This window comes from Geotrypetes seraphini, chromosome 8 (genome assembly GCF_902459505.1).
Source record: "Geotrypetes seraphini chromosome 8, aGeoSer1.1, whole genome shotgun sequence".
Classification (NCBI taxonomy): domain Eukaryota; kingdom Metazoa; phylum Chordata; class Amphibia; order Gymnophiona; family Dermophiidae; genus Geotrypetes; species Geotrypetes seraphini.
Genome location: NC_047091.1, coordinates 112,379,004 through 112,398,493, shown reverse-complemented (window position 1 = coordinate 112,398,493; position 19,490 = coordinate 112,379,004). Strand labels below are relative to the sequence as shown.

The following is a 19,490-nucleotide window of genomic DNA, read 5'->3' as shown; positions in this document are numbered from 1 at the left end:
ACTGATCTCCTGTTAGAACAACTAAGAGAGCACTACACTTCTCCCTCCATATTCGCTATAATAGGGGATTAACAGAACCTCAAATACAGATAAATCGCAAATAACTTTTTCATATGTAATTCACTGTTTTCTATTAAAAACCATTGTGAATATGGTGAAACCGTGAATAACATGGTGGGAGACCTGGCCTGTTCCTGAAGGAGAGGCAAAACATGGTGAAGAAAGTGCTGGGAATCGGCGATTTTCTCTCTAAATGCTTGGAATCAGCAATTTCTCTATGCAAGCTGATGTAATTTGTGGGGAGGAGCCAGCAAGCTAAAAAACGTGAATATTCAAAACCATGAATACTGAAACCGCAAATACGGAGGGAGAAGTGTACTGTAGTTGCTCCTGTAAAAACATGAGAAGGAGAAAGGTAACAAAGAAAGAAATGTGGATGGGGGGCGAAGCTAGACAACCAATTTTGTGTGGGCAAAAGAACTCCACTTGGCATCTCTCCATCCCCTCCCTCTGGTAAGCTGGCATCTTTCCCCTCCCCCACATACCTTTTAAAGCCTTCATTTTTTTTTCTGGCAGCAGGTAGTGAATCATGCCTGCTGGCCCTAAACCTTCCCTCTGACCTGGTCCCGCCAATGCAGAAACAGGAAGTTACATTAGAGGGAAGGCTTGGAGCTGGTGCGAGCAGCGAGTATTGTTGCTTACTGCCATAACAGAAATTAAAGTTTTAAAAGGTATGAAGGTTGGGGTGGAGTTGAGAGAATGCTGGATCATCAGCAGGAGAGGAGAGGAAGAGGTGTTGAGAGTCTTCAGCTGGCGGGGTTTGGGGAGCACTGCCAGCCATATCAGAGATACACCATTGCTGGGTGAGCCTGAACCTAATGTGGGTTAACTGTGATGACCCAGCCCACCCATGATTGCACCACTGTGTGAACATGAGTAGATGTGTATGCAGGTGGCTAAGTGTGGAAAGGAGGGATGTATTTGTTGTAAGGGTGTGTGACTAAGTGTGTGAGAGAGGGTGTGCATGTGAAAGGAAGGGGTGAGTGTGGAGTATGTGAATGTACATGAATGAGTGATAAATGTAAAAACTTCAGAGCAGTAGCTCTTAACCCTTTCCTAGGCTAGAAGGGTTACCGGACATCCGGATTTAACTGGACATTTCCTCTTTTTAGAGGACTGTCCGGGCTCCAGATGGCTTTTCCAAACCCGGCACTTTGTCCGGGTTTTAAAAGCTTCTAGCTCGTGACTGCGTCAGGAGGGCATCTGCACATACGTGATTGCCACGTGGTGATGTTACATGCATGCGTGCATGCGTGTGATGTCATCACATCACATCTGTGCATGCGCAGATGCCATCCTAATGTGGCTCCAAGTACGAGAAGAGGTTGGGAGGCGGGGCTGGGGCTGAAAAGGGCGTGACTTGGGAAGAACTGGGTGGGGCAGGATATCCCTAATGAATATGCATGACAGTGATTTGCATATAATGGAGGTAATAGGCGTTCAAATATATCTCTTGGATACCATTATGGATATCTTGAAAACTGATCTGGGTGGTGGCCCCCCAGGACAGGTTTGAGAATCATTGCTTTAGAAGCCTCTGCTGGGCTGAGAAGCCAAATCAAAACAAAATATTTAGCTACATTACCACTTTTTCCTTGGAGCAGTATGAGGCAAAATCCTTGGATATGATATCTGCATATTGTAACAGTACATTGCTTATGGTCTGAAAAGACAAGAATCAGAAAGAGAGAAAAAAAAGAGAATGAGGTCAGACACAAAATGGCAGCATTGCAGAATTTTCTGTTCACTTACTCTCATGGCAAGGGTGGGAGGGGAGCTGGAAAATCCACTAGTCATGGTACCTTGGCAAATCTGCGCATGTAGTGGCCAACAATTTGAGGATCTGGACATTCCAGCTTCTTGATGATCTCAAAACTTTGATTCAGCTGAGAGAAGACATCAACCACAGAGCAGGAGAAGAGAGCATGCTCAGAGGTTTGCTGGAACTGAAAGCAAACAGAAAACTCAGCCTATGCGATTAGTCTTGGAAGTCCTCCTCCTCCTCTCTTTGCTTTTGTGCTTTTTGAAACTGAATCTTTATTATACCAAACTATGCTGTTTAGCATCTACACATGACTACCCTTACACTTTTCAGGAGGCGGCGAGGGTGAATCTAAGGCAGGAATGCTTACAGTGACACTATGGCCAGCATGGATTCTCCGAGAGGCATAAAATTGCAAATGATCTTTTTTTCTTGAATTCTAGATAATTGGCACCAAAATGTTCCTTATCTAGTGCCACATAAACAAATATTGGTGGTAGATGAACACTGCTAGACTTGTAGTGACCTATACTCTCTGGGATCAATATTAAGACAGCAGGTGGGAGGCTGGCTAACTCCTGCAGTATTATTCTCTCTGCAAAAAAACTCCCCAATCCCTATATGTCCTGTCTATCTGTCCAAATTAAATTGTAAGTTCTTCTGAGCAGGGAACGTGCTGCGTACACCTTTCAGCGCTATAGAAATGATAAAGAAGAGGAGGAAGAGGGCTGAGAGTGGAGGAGTGGCCTATTGGTTAGGGCTGCAGTAATCAAGTATTAAGATGGCAGCAGCATGAGAAGATGGCTTCAGCGTTGTCATGTGACACTGGCTCCTGTTAATGAAACCTCCTTGCACTACACAATTAGCTATTTCCACTTTTTCATTTTGTTTGAGGAAGCTGTAAAAATGCACACCAGAAGAGGTACTTTATGTTGCAAATTTACAACTGTGCTCAAAACACACACACAATGTTTTTCCTAGTGTGAGAGTAGCAAGTGCCTAACATTTGTTCAGAGAGTGGCAAGTGATCAGATTTGCTACCAGCCCAAGTGCTGGGAATTAGAAGCATGACCAAATTCAAACATGTTTGGGACAGAGACAAGTGGTGGTAAAGCTGAGGGGAGGTGGATAATGGAGAATGATCAGACACCACTGTGCAGAATGGATAGGCCAAGATCCTTATCTAAACAAGTGCAAAATCTGTGTGTGTGTATGTATATGTAATTACAATGCAGAGAAGCTGACATCTGGTCCTGGTACTTTACCCCATCCTTTTTGTCCCGTTCTAGAGCTCCGTGAAGGAAATCTCGCGACACCTCTTCATTTTCATCCAGCCACTGAATGACAAAGGGCTCAAACCAGCTGGAAGGCAAAGAGAGAAGGAGAAAAGAAGTTCAGTCTCTTACATGAACTGGATGCTAGCAGAACAGCCTAGAGCAAGCTTGTCCAACCTATGGCTCACCAAGTACTTTTTTCTGGCCCTTGGAAACTTGGCAGTTCTTGTGGTGCTTACAGCAGGATTCCTGCTTCCCTGCCATGACTTGGCTCTTTAAGCTTGAGCCACGCAGAAACCATAAGACTGACCTAAACTTTCAGCACTTAAGCTTGTGCTGTTTCTTCTGCAGCTGAAGTCAGGTGAGAGGAAAGAGGCTGTGTGAAGATTAGGGGGGGGGTGTTATATGAGAGAGATAGAGAGAGACTGGGTGAAGGCTGGAGAGGGGATAATACACTATTATATTTTGCCACTATTTGAGAAAACATATGGCAAAATACAATGTGTGTTTTGGCCCTCTGAAAGTTACAAAATATAAAATGTGGCCCTCAATGGAAAAAGGTTGGACAAGCCTGGCCTAGAGCCACTCTTCCCTGCTCACTTCAGATGAGAAACAGTAAGATGCAGCTGGACAGGGAAATTTTGTATCTGGGATTCAAGGTGCATGACATGTAAAGGGGTAGCTCACTCTAATAATGTTCATCTGTAGGGTTGTAAAGTCAACAGGTGTAATTTAGCTGAGGCCTGGAACCTATCAGATGACCCTGCTCAGTGATAAATAGGATGGAAGGCTGTTGTCTTAGAAATCCAGATCAGATTGAATGTGTATCCGCATATTGTCACCACCCGGCTCTCAGCTAGGAAACGCTCATCTGACATGAGCAGGAATCGATGGTCTCCTTGAATCCCTGCATTTAATCAGTAATGAATAGCTATTGATTGGCTTCTCCTAATCTCATCACCATGTAGCATCCTTCTGTCTTTTAATGCTGACTCTTCAAAGAAGTGTGACCCGTGATGTCCCAGCAAAGACCTCACCTCGCTCTCTTTACTCCTGCCCAGCATCTCAGCTACATCACTGCATGAAAGGTGACCAACAAGATCAAGTTCCTCAGTGCCTGAAATGGTATTGGAAACTGGGGAGGGAGATTTTCAAAAGATTTTGCTAGACTAACTGAGCATCAGGGGTTAAAAACTGCCCTCCCCTTGTGTCAGGACTTTTCATAGCATTACGACAAGGCAGGGCTGGTGGGGGAGGGGGGAATGGGGGGATGCAGATCCAACAGACTACACAGTGGGGGGGGGGGGGGGGGGGGGGGAGTTCAAAATGAAATCCCAGCACTAGGACCAGATTATGGTCAAATGAGGCTCTAAGCTAAGCACAACTCAAGAATGGTGCCCTTTAGCTCTTCCGTAAAGCATGCTGGAACATTCTTTGGAAGAAAGGCACAGGATGTATGAAAATTCTTATTTATTACTCATGAGGGTTATTATGAATAGCTTCTATGGTTGCAAGATGGAGGAATGGCCTAGTGGTTAAAGAAGCTGGCTCAGAAGTTGTGAGTAGGGTTACCAGATGTCTGGATTTACCCAGACAGGTCCTCTTTTTAGAGGACTTTCCGGGCGTCCAGACGGCTTTTCAAAACCCAGCACTTTGTCCGAGTTTTGAAAAACTGGGACTGTGTCAGGAGGGCCTGGTGATGTCATGTGAATGCACGCATGCGTGTGTTGTCATCGCATCACACCTGTGCATGTGCAGATGCCCTCCCGATGCAGTTCCAAGCATGAGAAGAGGTTGATGGGGTGGGGCTGGGGCAGGCCTGTGGGGGGCGGAGCCATGGGTCCAGATTTTACAATGGTGAAATCTGGTAACCCTAGTTGTGAGTATGATTTCCACTGCAGCTTCTTGTGATTCTGGGCAAATCACTTAATATTTCATTGCCCCATGTACAAATAAGTACTTGTCTAAAATATATAAACTGCTTTGATTATAACCACACAGAAAAAGAGGTATATCAAGTCCCATCCCCTTTACACTTTTATTCACAAGTATACAACTATCACCAAAAGTAATAAGCACCTGCTGTTTCTGAAGGAAGCCTGCTGGGGGAACAAAGCCTGCATGCATTTGAAAATGTCAACGTATGTGGCTGCTTACTCCCATGACAGGAAAACAGAACACCTTGCCTTGGGATATAGGCAAACAAACAAAAAGGCAAGGGAGGTGTCTTATCAACCAATGATCGAGTCTTCATTCAAAACAAATAGTCCCAACAAGGATCCCTGTTTCGGCGTGTGGTGAACGCCTTCCTCAGGGGACACTTGGCTGGTGGACGCGGAGTTCAAAATGCACTTTGTAAGAAAACAGCAGTGCTTCTGAGCAGTGCAAAGTGTGTTTTGAATTCTGTGTTCACCAGCCAAGTGTCCCCTGAGGAAGGTGTTCACTACATGCCGAAACAGGGATCCTTGTTGGGACTATTTGTTTTGAATGAAGATTCGATCGTTGGTTGAAAAGACACCTCCCTTGCCTTTTTGCTTGTTTGCTTACTCCTATGAACATCTCTCTTTACCCGCTAAACGTATGTACACTGTAGAAGTTTTCAGTATGCTGAGAATAGCTTCTAGCCAAGATAGATGCCTTCGAAAATGGTCCTCAATATTACTATTGCAACACGATCTCTCATGCAATTCCTGGGATGAGAAACAAACCCTGAGCATGCTGAGACTGGGATGAGAAACAAGCCCTGAGCATGCTGAGACTTGTTATTCTGCTTTTCCTTAGAGAGGCTGGGATGTAAAGCTTGGAGGTGCTTTGGCAAAGGAATTGGAAGAGCTGCATGGAGACAGAACTCACGCAGGATATTCAGGGACCCGGCTCTTGAAGGAGGGCAGCTCTGTCACATACTCGTTGTATAACCACTTCACCTTAAAGTGCAGGTTCATGTAGTCAGCACTTTTGCACAGCCGGTGCTTGTCATGCTCTGTCAGGAAGAGGGGAGATTAGATACACAAGGTGAGTACCAGATGAGGAAGTACGGCTTAGAGATGAATGCTACTAATATGAGAATAGGGTACAGGCAGGCAGTTTGCTAATCTTACCACCAGGCTTTCATCCAACACAAGAGCATCATATTTTGTAATCTGAGGACATGTGAAAGCACCTGAACGCTCTCCGGACTGTTCTCCGGAATTTACCAAAATCTTAAAGGAATTAGGTACAACCTATTCAGATAATAAGATAGATCCTGTCCCATGAGCTATAGTGAAGCTTTTGCACCAAACTCTAGACTAAATTCTTTCAGTTTGTACTCTAGAACCCATATGAAGGACGTTTCTATAACAATGTAACACAGGTGCACAGAGGGCACCTGATTGGAGGATATTCTATAAAGGAAAGTAGAAGCCTTAGATATGCATATATAATTTAGATGTGAGCCTTAAGCCAGCCATAGAGCATTACCATATTTTCATGCATATAAGCCACACCCTAGTAGAAGCCGTGGATTTTCTGCCTTCATGTAAATGTTCCTCGACATAAGCCACACCTAAGAATTAGCTGCTGCTTGGGTGTGCACATATGCGATTGTTTACCGAATGCTTGAGCATGGATAATAACATGCCCAGTATAGATTCATGTACCCGGACATCCCCTTCGTTCAAATAATCAGGCACTACTTGATGGTCCAGATTTTAAGCAAAGTAGATTGGAGATGTATAGGAATGTGATCTTTATGGTCGTGGGACCTCAGCTACGGAACTCCCTTCCAAAGGAATTGAGAAAGATTGAGTCTTTGAGTTCATTTAAAGAAAACTTTTAAAAATTTTATTGAAAGTAAAAATTTTTTAAAGCACATCTGTTTACTCAGGCGTTTTTGTGAATTAAAACAGAAATTTTAGACATTGTTCAGGTTTTTGAATACTGTATGTCTTGAAGAGTAGTATGTTTTAATGTTATATCTATTCTATGTATGTATGTATGCAGTAAACTGCTTAGATCTGTGGTATATAAGAAAATTTTAAATAAACTCCTCTAGTCAAAATGAAGAAATGAGTATAAACTGCAGCTTATATGCGTGAAAATACAGTATACACTTGTGAGTCCCATTCATACTCTGTCCATGTATACATACATCTACTTGTCAAATCCATACTATGTACTATAGGCCAAATTTTGGCACTGATGTACAGTTGTGCTGCTATTTTCATTATTTATGCATCTATTCTGCAAGTAAATGTTGGCACCACTTTATGGAATTATCCCCCTAATGTGAGATGTGCCACAGTCTTTTTGCTCCCCTGATATTCAAAGTTTCTTATTTAGAAACTGAAGGGAGATAGGTTCAAAACGAATGCAAGGAAGTTTTTTTTCACCCAGAGGGTCGTGGACACTTGGAATGCGCTACCGGAGGAAGTGATCAGGCAGAGTACGGTACAGGGATTCAAACAGAGACTGGATGGATTCCTGAGGGATAAAGGGATCGTGGGATACTGAGAAAGCTAACCAGAAAATAAATGTAGAAACCCAACCAGGTCGTGCAGGTGCAAGACCGGAGGGCTAGGACTTTGATAGGAAGATAGGACTCAATTAGGAAACCAAGGAGGCATGGGGGCCCCTTCTGGTGATTTAGACAGGTCGTGAACTGTTTGGGCCGCCGCGGGAGCGGACTGCTGGGCAGGATGGACCTATGGTCTGACCCGGCGGAGGCACTGCTTATGTTCTTATGTTTAACTGGCCAGAAACGACCCCTGACTGGTTAAATAGTGTTTAACCGGCTAACTGCGAATATTCAACCCAAGACAACTGGTTATCTCTGCTGAATATTCACAGTTAGTGGCTATAGGTTAATTGGCTATATCGTGCAATAACTAGCAATATTCAGTGCTGACTGGCTAAGTTTAGAAGGCAAACTGAACCGCCTATATAGCTGTCCTATCTTTGCCTGACAGTGCTGAATGTTGACTTAACCAAGTAAATGACAGCTGGTCAAAAAACTGGATATTCAAATGCCAGTCACTAGAAATAGCCCAGCACTGAATATTGGGGCTCACTGCTGACCGCAAGCTGCCTCCTGTGGTCTGAATATCGGGCCTTATGTCTCACAATCCCCTACACCACCCAGAGCAAAGAGAAAGGGATGATTAGTATGGATGATGTCAGCCCTCTAAACCTCCCTGATGAATGCATCACCCACACCCTTAATCAAATCTCCACTCCTGGTTCAAGGCATAGTGATAGTGGTGAAGCCATTACATTACATTAGGAACTTCTATTCTGCCTATACCTTGCAGTTCAAGGCGGATTACAAAAGAGCTAACTGGACATTTCCAGTGAAGACTGGACATTTCCAGTGAAGCCCTACTATGCAGGGCTGGTCCTCCCTGTGAAAGTTTTTCGCACATGGCCCTGCTTTTCCACTGTATTTTTCTGCTCTTACTTACTTAGGAAAACACAGGTCTGCAATGAGTTTCTGCATCAGTGGCATAGTTAAGATTGAATGGGCCCCTTATAACACAATCTCTCCCATCTCTCACAATCTCCTGTGATTGCTATGAACATTTCTCTGCAGCCTGTCATGTCCTAAGCTACCATGATTGTTCTATGTAATGTACCGTGAATGTCTAATATAACTGACTGCATGTGTCTACTGTAATCTACTGTGGATGTGCTTATGTAACCCGTTCTGAGCTCACGGGAGGACGGGATAGATATCTAAATAAATAAATTCAGTGCACCAGTCAAAGTAATGAGGACCAGGTTAAGGGGGGGGGCAAGTGGTATGGAAATTTAGAAGGATCTGTGTATGGAGCTGGGGGTCTCAGTGTGTTGGGAAGGGGGATACGTTGGAGTGTGTAGGGAGGCACATCACACAAAGGGAGTATGTGGTGTGTGATATCTGAGATGTATGTCAGTGACACAGTGGGAGTGTGACGTGTAGGAGTATATGCAAGTGAGACATGTCAATATGGGCTGCCTGGGGCAGTGGTGGTATATGACACAGGGTATGTGTACGTATGATGGCTAGGGATGTGTTGCACACCGAGGCTTGGGCTGGGCCTGGTCTGAGAAAGGATTCTGAGGTGGTGGCACAATGGGGAGAGGGAAGCATCTGGGATGGGTCTGAGAGACAGCATATCAAGGGTACAAAAGAGAGGAGGTATCTGAGGCAGGAGTGCAGAGAGAGTGAGAGAGTGCAATAGAGAGTTTAGGAAACACTCTCCCACCTTTTCTTGTTTCCTTCGGAGCCTATAAAATATTTTTATAATCTGAGAAGTGGGAGGAGGTGACTGTGGGCTACACTGCACTTACCTCTAGCAGCGCTATCTCCTGATCCCCGTTTTCACCCAGGACCAGCCTACGAATATTGGATTCTCTGGGTAAACCTTAAACTGTGCCCCTCCTCCCGGAGTAAAGCATGGGCCTACCACCCGCCCTGAAATTTAGCATCTTCCCTTCTCTATGCCCCCTCCTGTGGTTAGCACCTCTCCTTCCCTCTCTAATTTCTCCACTGCCCACATCTCCACTTCCCCTCCCTACTATCCCCCTAGAGCAGCATCTCCACTTCCCCTCTCTACCCATCCACCATGGTAAGCATCTCAATTTTCCCTCTCTACCCCACCTTCCCCCCCACCCCCAATGGCTAACTTCTCTCCTTCTCTATTCCCTCTCTCCTTGCGGCAAACATCTCCTTTTCTCCTTCCAGGTAACCATCATCATTCCTTCCCCTCTCTACTAACCCCTCTCTACTAACTAGGTCACCGTAGGCCACCCAGAAATGTTGTTCTGACTATGGTATTAACTAGTACTCTCCAGGAATATAATAAATCATTCTGAAAGTGCTAGAGAAGTAAAGAGGGGTCTGATCTTAATAGCAGGGTGGCCCTGGTCTTGAATGTGGAAGGATTTCAATGGACAGAGGGGAGATAGGGATTACCTTGATCAGAGGGAGGCAGGAGAGAGGTAAGGAGGAATAAAATCCCCAGTGCTTGCTAGCCTTTTCACTTTGCACTAATTATAGTAGGGGATTTTGGAATGCCACATGCCTGCTAAAAGGTTTAAACCTATAGTTAATTTTTAGACTTTAGCAGAGATATAGTAAAGAGCAGATGGATATGAGCACTGAAACCTAATTTACATACAATGTTCCCTTAATGAGCCGGTACATGCTAATTATAACATGCGCATGAATGCCTTAGTCAGAGACCGCTATCCTGGGTGCATGCTAATCTTTAGTATATAGGCACAAATATTTGGGAAATTAACCTGAAAAATCATCTCCTATAGGCAGGAACATGCAAGCTAAATTTGCAAGTTCTTTCCCTCTACATATTACACACAAAAGACTGGCTTGTGCACTCATGCTTGCTCAAAAAAAAAAATCAATTTCCCACAAATTCTAAACAACATACATGCTCTTTCCTGTAGCTCTGTGGTGGTATCAGAATATGAGCATGAAAAGATGCATCTAATATCCACCCAATATAAAGTAGGAGAGTGTAGCTGAGACTAATATCAGGTTGTATTTGTGGAGGGGAGGGGAGTCTGCGGACATGAAAGGAGATGCTTTACTCACCCTCCATTGCATATTTCATATCCTGAGCAAAAAGGTTCCACATCACTTCGGCACTTATCTTTCCCACATTCAGCTCCTGGGGGAACCTGGAGACCATTGAGAAGAGGAGGGAGAGAAAGAACGATTAGAGAGGAAAGGGGGAAGGAAGAGGAGAAGCAATAAAAGAGAAAGCGGAGCAGACAAGAGCGAGGCTATCACAGAAAATGCTTCAGAGGGGACAGGGGAGCTTTCAAGCTGACAAGGCCTTCAGAATACACTAGAACGGCTCCAGTCCTGAATTTTCTGTGCTAATCTTTCAGAGTGTGTGTATGAAAGAGAGGTGGGGAGAGACAGAAGAACCCCCCCTACACACACACACATCATATGTGTGTTCAGTGCAGAGAAATATTCCATATTCCAACATGCTGGCAAATGCAGACACTATTAGGTAAGCCGACCTCACCACAAGTCACATAAAAGAAAAGTCCACACTTATTCATCACAGGATACTCTAACACAGTGCCGATACAAATTCCTAAAAATGTACCTGATTTAAAAAGGAAACATACGAGTGTGCCTTTATAAAATAGGATTATTATGCCCTTTACTAGACACTGACTCAATTAACATACTGATACATTCTCTAGTCATTTCCCACCTAGACTACTGCAATTCTCTTCTAAATGGACTTCCTCAAAAAGAGCTCCGACGTCTTCAATTAATACAAAATTCTGCTATAAAACTAATATACAAAAAAGGAAAATTTGAACATGTTACTCCTCTACTCAAAGAGGCCCACTGGCTCCCTATCACTCACCGCATAACCTACAAAATCATTCTACTCTCATTTAAAATTAAACATTCCCATCAACCACTATTCCTCGATAAATTACTGATTCCACAATGTTCCCCTCGCACACTTAGATCTACTGACCAAAAACTCCTTTTCATTCCTTCTCTCAAAGATTTCTACTACACCCGAAAAACTAATTTTGCAGTAACCGCTCCTACACTATGGAACTCTCTTCCACAATACCTTCGGGACGAACAAAATCTAATTAATTTCAAGACTGGCTTAAAGACCTTCTTATTCCAAGACGCTTATGACCGTCCCTAGATCCCTTTCTCTCTTTTTTACTTCGTTTTTTTAATGCGAGTAAGTAATCGCTCCAACAATGCTACCATACCCCACTTGTTCAACCCTCCCCCCACCCTTTCCTATCTTAACTAATATATGTAACTTTTCCCTTCCTTCCCCTCCTATCCTCACTTTCCAGTTAGTCTAGTTAATGTCATTTTCGTTCACTTCATTGTATTTAATTATTATTTACTTTTACTATATTTTGTAAACCGGCCAGATATTCATTTGATGGTCGGGATATTAAAAAATTAATAAACTTGGAAACTTGGAACTTGGATTCCAGAATGATCTCCAACCACTACAGGGACAAAGTACAGACCTCCACACACTCCCCCACACCGCCCTAGTTCTTCCCTTTTTTCCTCTTGTACCATTTTGTTATGTTCTAGTTACGTTCTCGTTAGTCACGACAGTCAATAAAGTTTGTCTCTTTGATGTAATGTATTTGATGTTTATTTGTTCCCTGCATTTTATAATTTTTAATTTGTAAAACTGTTTTGATTACAGATAAGGTGGGATAACAAATTTTGATAAACTTGAATAAAACCATATATACCTGCCTCCAAAACATCAGCACCTGGCATAGGAAAGCCTAGTAAAGCTGCATAGAGGTGGCTTAAGTAGTCTGGGGGGTGGGCTAGTGAGCTTTAGAGAAAAGGACCCAGGCCCATAAGCCACTCTAATCACTGCATTAATGATGGAAAATATAAGCCCACCAAAACCCCCCTAAACCCTACTGTACTACCATATAGGTGGCACCTGCAGCCAAAAGGGCTATTGGGGTGGTAGATAGGTGGGTATAGTAGGTTTTGGGGGGATCACCATGACCTATAAGGGAGTTGTGGTGAGATGTTTATGTGGCACCCTTTTTGTGAAGTTCACAGTAGTGCCCTGTAAGGTGCCCCACTACTCTGGTGCCATGTCTGTGTGGCCATACCATCACTTTGCTGACCCCTCCCATTTCCAAAAGGTATTGTTATAGGAGTTTTGGACTTGGACGATTTTTTGGACGAGAATGCGGTATACAGATAGACGACTTGGCGGTCTGGACAATCAAACGGCTAGACGTAGAAGTAGACGATTTTAGGAAAAAAAAAATTTTTGGTCATATTTTTTGAGAATGGGGTGGGAGGGGATGGGAGGGAGGGATGGGGATGTGCACAGATGGATCAAGCACTGGCTGTCGGGTAGACTGCAGAGGGTTGGAGTGAAGGGCCAATATTCTGACTGGCGGGGAGTCACGAGCGGTGTGCCACAAGGATCGGTGCTGGGGCCTTTACTCTTTAACATATTCATCAATGACCTGGAAAAGGAGGCAAAGTGTGAGGTTATAAAATTCGCAGACGATACCAAAATGTGCGGCAGAGTTAGGACCAGGGAGGAGTGTGAGGACCTACAAAGGGACCTGGACAAGCTGGAAGACTGGGCAAACAAATGGCAAATGCGCTTCAACGTAGACAAATGCAAGGTCATGCATATAGGGAAAAAGAACCCGTTGTTCAACTACAAATTGGGGGGGGTATTGTTGGGAGACAGCAGACTCGAGAGAGACTTGGGTGTGCTGGTGGATGCATCACTGAAGCCATCTGCACAGTGCGCAGCAGCCTCGAAAAGAGCCAACAGGATGCTGGGCATCATAAAGAAGGGCATAACAACCAGAACACGGGAAGTCATCATGCCATTGTATCGAGCGATGGTACGTCCGCATCTGGAATACTGCGTCCAGTATTGGTCACCGCACCTCAAGAAGGACATGGCGGTACTTGAGAGAGTCCAAAGGAGAGCAACAAAAATGGTAAAAGGGCTGGAACACTGCTCGTACGCCGAGAGGCTGGATAGGCTGGGGCTCTTCTCTCTGGAGAAAAGGAGACTCAGGGGAGATATGATAGAGACCTTCAAGATCATGAGGGGCATAGAGAGGATGGATAGGGACAGATTCTTCAGACTGAAGGGGACAGCAAATACGAGGGGGCATTCTGAGAAACTGAAGGGAGACAGGTTCAAAACAAATGCAAGGAAGTTCTTTTTCACCCAAATGGTAGTGGACACTTGGAATGCGCTTCCGGAGGAAGTGATCAGGCAGAGTACGGTACAGGGATTCAAGCAGGGATTGGATGGATTCCTGAGGGATAGAGGGATCGTGGGGTACTGAGTAAACCAACCTGGTCGTGCATGTGCAAGACCGGAGGGCTAGGACTTCGATAGGAGGGCAGAACTTAAATGGGAAACCAAGGTGACAGGGGAGCCCTTCTGATGATTCAGACAGGCCTTGACCTGTTTTTGGCCACCGCGGGAGCGGACTGCTGGGCAGGATGGACCTGTGGTCTGACCCGGCAGAGGCACTGCTTATGTTCTTATGTTCTTAGACACTGCCGACTTTGAGCGACTAGCACCCTAGGCCCATAATGGACTTAGACTTTTTTTTATTATGCCCCTCTATGTGTGTACATTGCAAGTCCACTCTAGCTCCGTTCAAACATGGCCATGGGAATGTCTACATGCAGCTTAAATAAAGTACACATACACATGAGAACTTGTGTACTAGCATGAGGGGATTCACCCACCTAGTTATCTAAAAGCCATTTTTTAAATATATAAAAACACTACTTCTACTACGACTTATCATTTCTATAGTGCAGCCACTGACACAAGGATCACATAAAAGTACACATGGACATGCAGGGCCAGCAATAGGGGCGGGCAAACAGGGCAGTTGCCCTGGGCCCCAACGTTCTGGGGGCCCCTGTGGGCCAACATGTCTTCCCCCTTCTCTCCACATCGGTCCAATGTCGCCCTCACCTTCTGTCTCACTGAACAATCCGCTGGCCTTTTTTGAATTTCCAGTTCAGCTTTGGTATTCATATTTCTATTGATAATTTGTGAGTCATTGTTTTATATTTGGTGAAGGTCTGCCTGTCTGTTTTGTGGGTTCATAGACAATGGCGCGAAAGACAAAGGTGCGCCCGGACAATTGAGCGCAGGGCGGAGGTGTGCGCCGCTCTAAATTACTGTTTTTAGGGCTCCGACGGGGGGGCGTGGGGGGGAACCCCCCACTTTACTTAATAGACATCGCGCCGGCGTTATGGGGGGTTTGGGGGGTTATAACACTCCACATTTTACTGTAAACTTAACTTTTTCCCTAAAAACAGGGAAAAAGTGAAGTTTTCAGTAAAATGTGGGGGGTTATAACCCCCCAAACCCCCCACAACGCCCCCACAACGCGGCGCGATGTCTATCCCCACGCCCCCCCGTCAGAGCCCTAAAAACAGTAATTTAGAGCGGCGCGCGCCTCCGCGATGCGCTCAATTGTCTGGGCGCGCCTTTGTCCCGGCGTGCTTTTGACCTGACACCGTTTTGTGTGTGAAACTGGGAGACGGGCAGGTAGAAGAGGGCCCCCCCTCCTTAATTTCTGCCATGGGCCTCAGCATGTCTAAAACCGTCCGTGTACACATGAGAACAAAGGGAAAGGGACTGGGACTTGTATACCACACTTTTTTGTAGTTAAACCACACTCAAAGCGGTTTATATACACAGGTACTTCAAGCATTTTCCCTCTCTGTCCCAGTGGGCTCACAATCTATCTAAAGTACCCGGAGAAGTGGAGGATTAAGTGACTTGGACAGGGTCACAGGGAGCAGCATGGGGTTTGAACCCACAACCTCAGGGAGCCGAGGCTGTAGTTCTAACCATTTTGCCACACTCTCCTCTAAACATGTGCCCTGGCATGAAGGGCTTCGCCCACCCAGTTATTTAAGAGCCATTTTTTTAATATGTAGAAATACTACTATTACTACTTATCATTTCTATATACAGCCACAGGAACACTGACACATGGGTCACGTAAAAGTGCATTTATAAATAGGGTTGCCAGAATTTCCAGTCGGAAAATCCGGACCCCTAGACCCTGTACCAGGCCCTCCCAGTTCCGCCCATCCCTGCCCTGTAAATGCCCTAATTCCCCCCTCCCCCCCCCCCCCCCGCTGCCTGCTCTTGTCGGGCAGGGAGGAAGTCCGTGCATGATGTGCATGTGACATCATCACGTGACACCCAAGCATGCGCGGACTTCCTCCCTGCCCGACGCAACAAAGTGCCGGGTTTTGAAAAGCCGTCCAGACCCCTGGACATATTCTCAATAGGAGGACATGTCTGGAGAAATCCCGACGTCTGGTAACCCTACTTATAAATGAGAACATATATACTAGCGCGAGAGGATTCACCCATCCAGTTTTATAAAAGCCATTTTCATGTGTCAAACATGCTTTAGAGCAGTGGTCTCAAACTCAAACCCTTTGCGGGGCCACATTTTGGATTTGTAGGTACTTGGAGGGCCTCAGAAAAGAATAGTTAATGTCTTATTAAAGAAATGACAATTTTGCATGAGGTAAAACTCTTTACCTCATGCAAAATTGTCATTTCTTTAATAAGACATTAACTATTTTTTCTGCGGCCCTCCAAGTACTCTATTTTTTTTCTGCAGCACTCACATTTAAAGTTCAATATCTTTTCTTTCTCAAAACTGGCACATTTCAATCACTAAATTGAAAATAAAATCATTTTCCTACCTTTGTTTGGTAATTTCATCAGTCTCTGGTTGCACTTTAGTCTTCTGACTGTGCATCCAATACTTCTTCCCTTCTTTCAGCCTCCTGTATGCTTCCTCTCCTCCAGACCTCATTCCCTCCCCCAACTTTTTCTTTCTTTCTCTGTCTGTCTTTCTCTGATTCTGTGCCCCATTTTTTGCTTTGTTTCTGGTTCCCTGTCCCCTCTCCTTCTTTCTTCCTTCCTCCGTGCCCCATTTTTTGCTTTTTTTCTGGCTCCCTGTCCCCACCCCACCTTCTTTCTTTCTTTCTTCCTTCCTTCCTGCCCTCCCCCATGCCACCGCTGCTGCGGAATAGGCTGCTGCTGCTATCGGGAACAGGCCATCTCCCTGCTTCTCTTCTGCACGGGGCCGACCAACTCTCGCTGCCCGATGTCAATTCTAACATCGGAAAGGACATTCTGGGCAGCCAGGCAGCGATTGGCTAGCCAGAACGTCCTCTCGACGTCAGAATTGACGTCGGGCCGCCAGAGTTGGTCGGCCCTGCAGGGAAGAGAACAGTGGATCGCCCCCCCTTGGTACGCCACTGGAGCAGCAGCGTGTCTGGCCGGCTTGTTCGTTCAAAGCCGCGGGTGGCGGCTCCTTGCGAGATCCGCGCCTGCATCTGAAGCCTCTCTGATGTTGTGACATCAGAGAGGCTTCCGATGCAGGAGTGGATAGTGCAAGGAGCCGCCAACCCACGGCTTTGAACAAACGAGCCGGCTGCTGCTCCAAAAGGAAGAGAATGGTGCCTCCAGACCGCAGGCCACAAATAAAACCTGGAGAGACACATGTGGCCCGCGGGCCGCGTGTTTGAGATCGCTGCTTTAGAGTATATCTTGTCATTGTCACCATAATGCAGGGGTCTCAAAGTCCTTCCTCGAGGGCCGCAATCCAGTCAGGTTTTCAGGATTTCCCTAATGAATATGCATTGAAAGCAGTGCATGCACATAGATCTCATGCATATTCTTTGGGGAAATCCTGAAAACTCAACTGGTTTGCAGCCCTCGAGGAGGGACTTTGAGACCCCTACTTTATACTCAGAAAATGCTCTATAAAATGATCTCCTAAGTGTCTGCCACATTTATGCTCATGGACACTCACTGGTTGAGGCAGGGGGTGTATGAATTCTTGTCCTCTTCTATGATTGACACAATCAACGTGATCAGCTTGGACCAGAAGTCTAGATTCTTGATGCTGGGTCCTTGTTCCTCAGGTGGAACTTCTCCTTTCTTTGCCTGTGAAATTAAAAAAAACGAACACTTTCAGTCTGAGTGACCAGTTGGCCAGTTTGTTTGCTTCCTCTGGGACACAGCTGCCTTTGATTTCGGGTGGAGAACACTAGTCCTTTTTACTGCATCATTGCTAAGGGTTCATGTGCCCACTCAGCGGGAAACCCAAAGAAAGGATAACAAAAGCTTGCAAGAAGGGACTCTGTAAGTGGAAATCATGCTGCCTTGCAGGCCTAACTCTTGAAATCACTTCTATGTTGTTATCTGTGGAGACAGAGGAAGTTCTCAGGTGTGGAAAAGATTAAACCAGCAGCAAAACAGTGGCGATGATCAAAAGACCAGTGTGCAGCCAGAAAAGCCTTCAAAAGGCCCTTTATTAAAAACTACTCAGATAACATTCATAAAAGAGCAAATTTATATTTAAGGGACATTTCAGCTATACTGCCCACATCAGGAGTCCAGAATAGGTCATAACTTGCGTATCCAATGTGTAAAAAAATCGTACATCTCTATCTAGTTTATGAAATGCAATGGCAATATCTGAAAATACAATGAAATTGAGCTTAGAGAGTAGGATGCCTATTATTCATGCTAGAATTGGAGCATCAATGATGTCAGTGGCAGGTGTCAAACTTTGGAATGCTCTGCCTGGCATGCTGCGATTTTGTGCTGGAAAGATCAACTTCAAGGAAAATGTTGAAAACACAGCTTTTTGTTAATGCTTTCCTATGAAAATGTTGCTACATCTGTTCTTCCTGTAAGATACAATGCTAACGAATAGCTGGTCTTGCACCTTTTACAGTTTTATTCCTGAATGTTTACTTGATAGATGTCTGTCTATTGTTTGTTCATATGCATGCGACTAAAGGGCAATTTGGATATTAGGGGGGCTCATAATCGAAACAGAAAAACGTCTAAAAACCGGCCTAAATCAGCACTTAGACGATCTAAAAGACAAGTCATCCAAGTGCCAATAATCGAACCAGGTTTTAGACGTATTTAAAAACGACCTAGGCCTTCACAGTGCTGCTGAATGACCAGAGCTAAAAGGGGTGTGTCAGGAGGAATGTCGAGGGCAGGATTTGGGTGGGCCGTGGGCCGTCCTAGACTTAGTCATACTGCATGTATAACCGAAAATTTTACACTACCTAGACCAGTGTTCTTAACCCTGTCCTGGGGACCCCCCAGTCAGTTGGGTTTTCAAGATATCCCTAATGAATATACATGAGAGAGATTTGCATATAATGGAGGTAACAGGTATGCAAATCTCTCTCATGCATATTCATTAGGGATATCTTAAAAACCCGACTGGCTGGATGGTCCCCAGGACAGGGTTGAGAACCACTGGCCTAGACAGAATGTGGACGTTGTGATTTAGGCCATCTAAAACCAGGTCTAAGTCACAAGAAGATATCCAAAGTGACCAGATAAGCACTGCAGACACAAAGTGCAGACCCCCACACACTGCCCCAGTGATCACTGACCCCCCCACCCCCTTAAAAATTGTAATAATAACTTTACATATCTGCCTCCAAAACATCAGCACCTGGCAGCCTGGCATAGGAAAGCCTAGTAGAGCTGCATAGAGGTGGCTTAAGTGGTCTAACCACTACGAAGAGGCCCATAAGCCACTAAAATCACTGCATTCATGGTGAAAAATGTGCATCCCCCCCAAAACCCCCTAACCCTTTTGTACTGCCATATAAGTGGCTCCTGCAGCCATAAGGGCTATTGGGGTGGTAGATAGGTGGGCCTAGTAGATTCTCGGGATGTTCTGGGGGCTCACCATGACCTATAAAGGAGCTGTAGTGAAATGTTTATGTGGGACCCTTTTTGTAAAGTTTGCAGCAGTGTAAGGTACCCCACTACTCTGGTACCATGTCTGGGTGTCCAGCC

General features: G+C 45.1%; 1 protein-coding gene across 1 annotated transcript in view; it reads right to left on the bottom strand.

Moving 5' to 3' along the window:
- Positions 1-19,490, bottom strand: part of UNC13A (unc-13 homolog A) — a 286,301-nt gene that overhangs the window by 76,023 nt on the left and 190,788 nt on the right. The window contains exons 27-32 of the mRNA XM_033955982.1: positions 17,467-17,600; positions 10,667-10,752; positions 5,950-6,076; positions 3,088-3,184; positions 1,863-2,006; positions 1,646-1,723 (exon numbers count right to left, since the gene is read on the bottom strand). Coding sequence (XP_033811873.1) covers positions 1,646-1,723; positions 1,863-2,006; positions 3,088-3,184; positions 5,950-6,076; positions 10,667-10,752; positions 17,467-17,600 — 666 coding nt within the window. The remainder of the gene's footprint in view (positions 1-1,645; positions 1,724-1,862; positions 2,007-3,087; positions 3,185-5,949; positions 6,077-10,666; positions 10,753-17,466; positions 17,601-19,490) is intronic.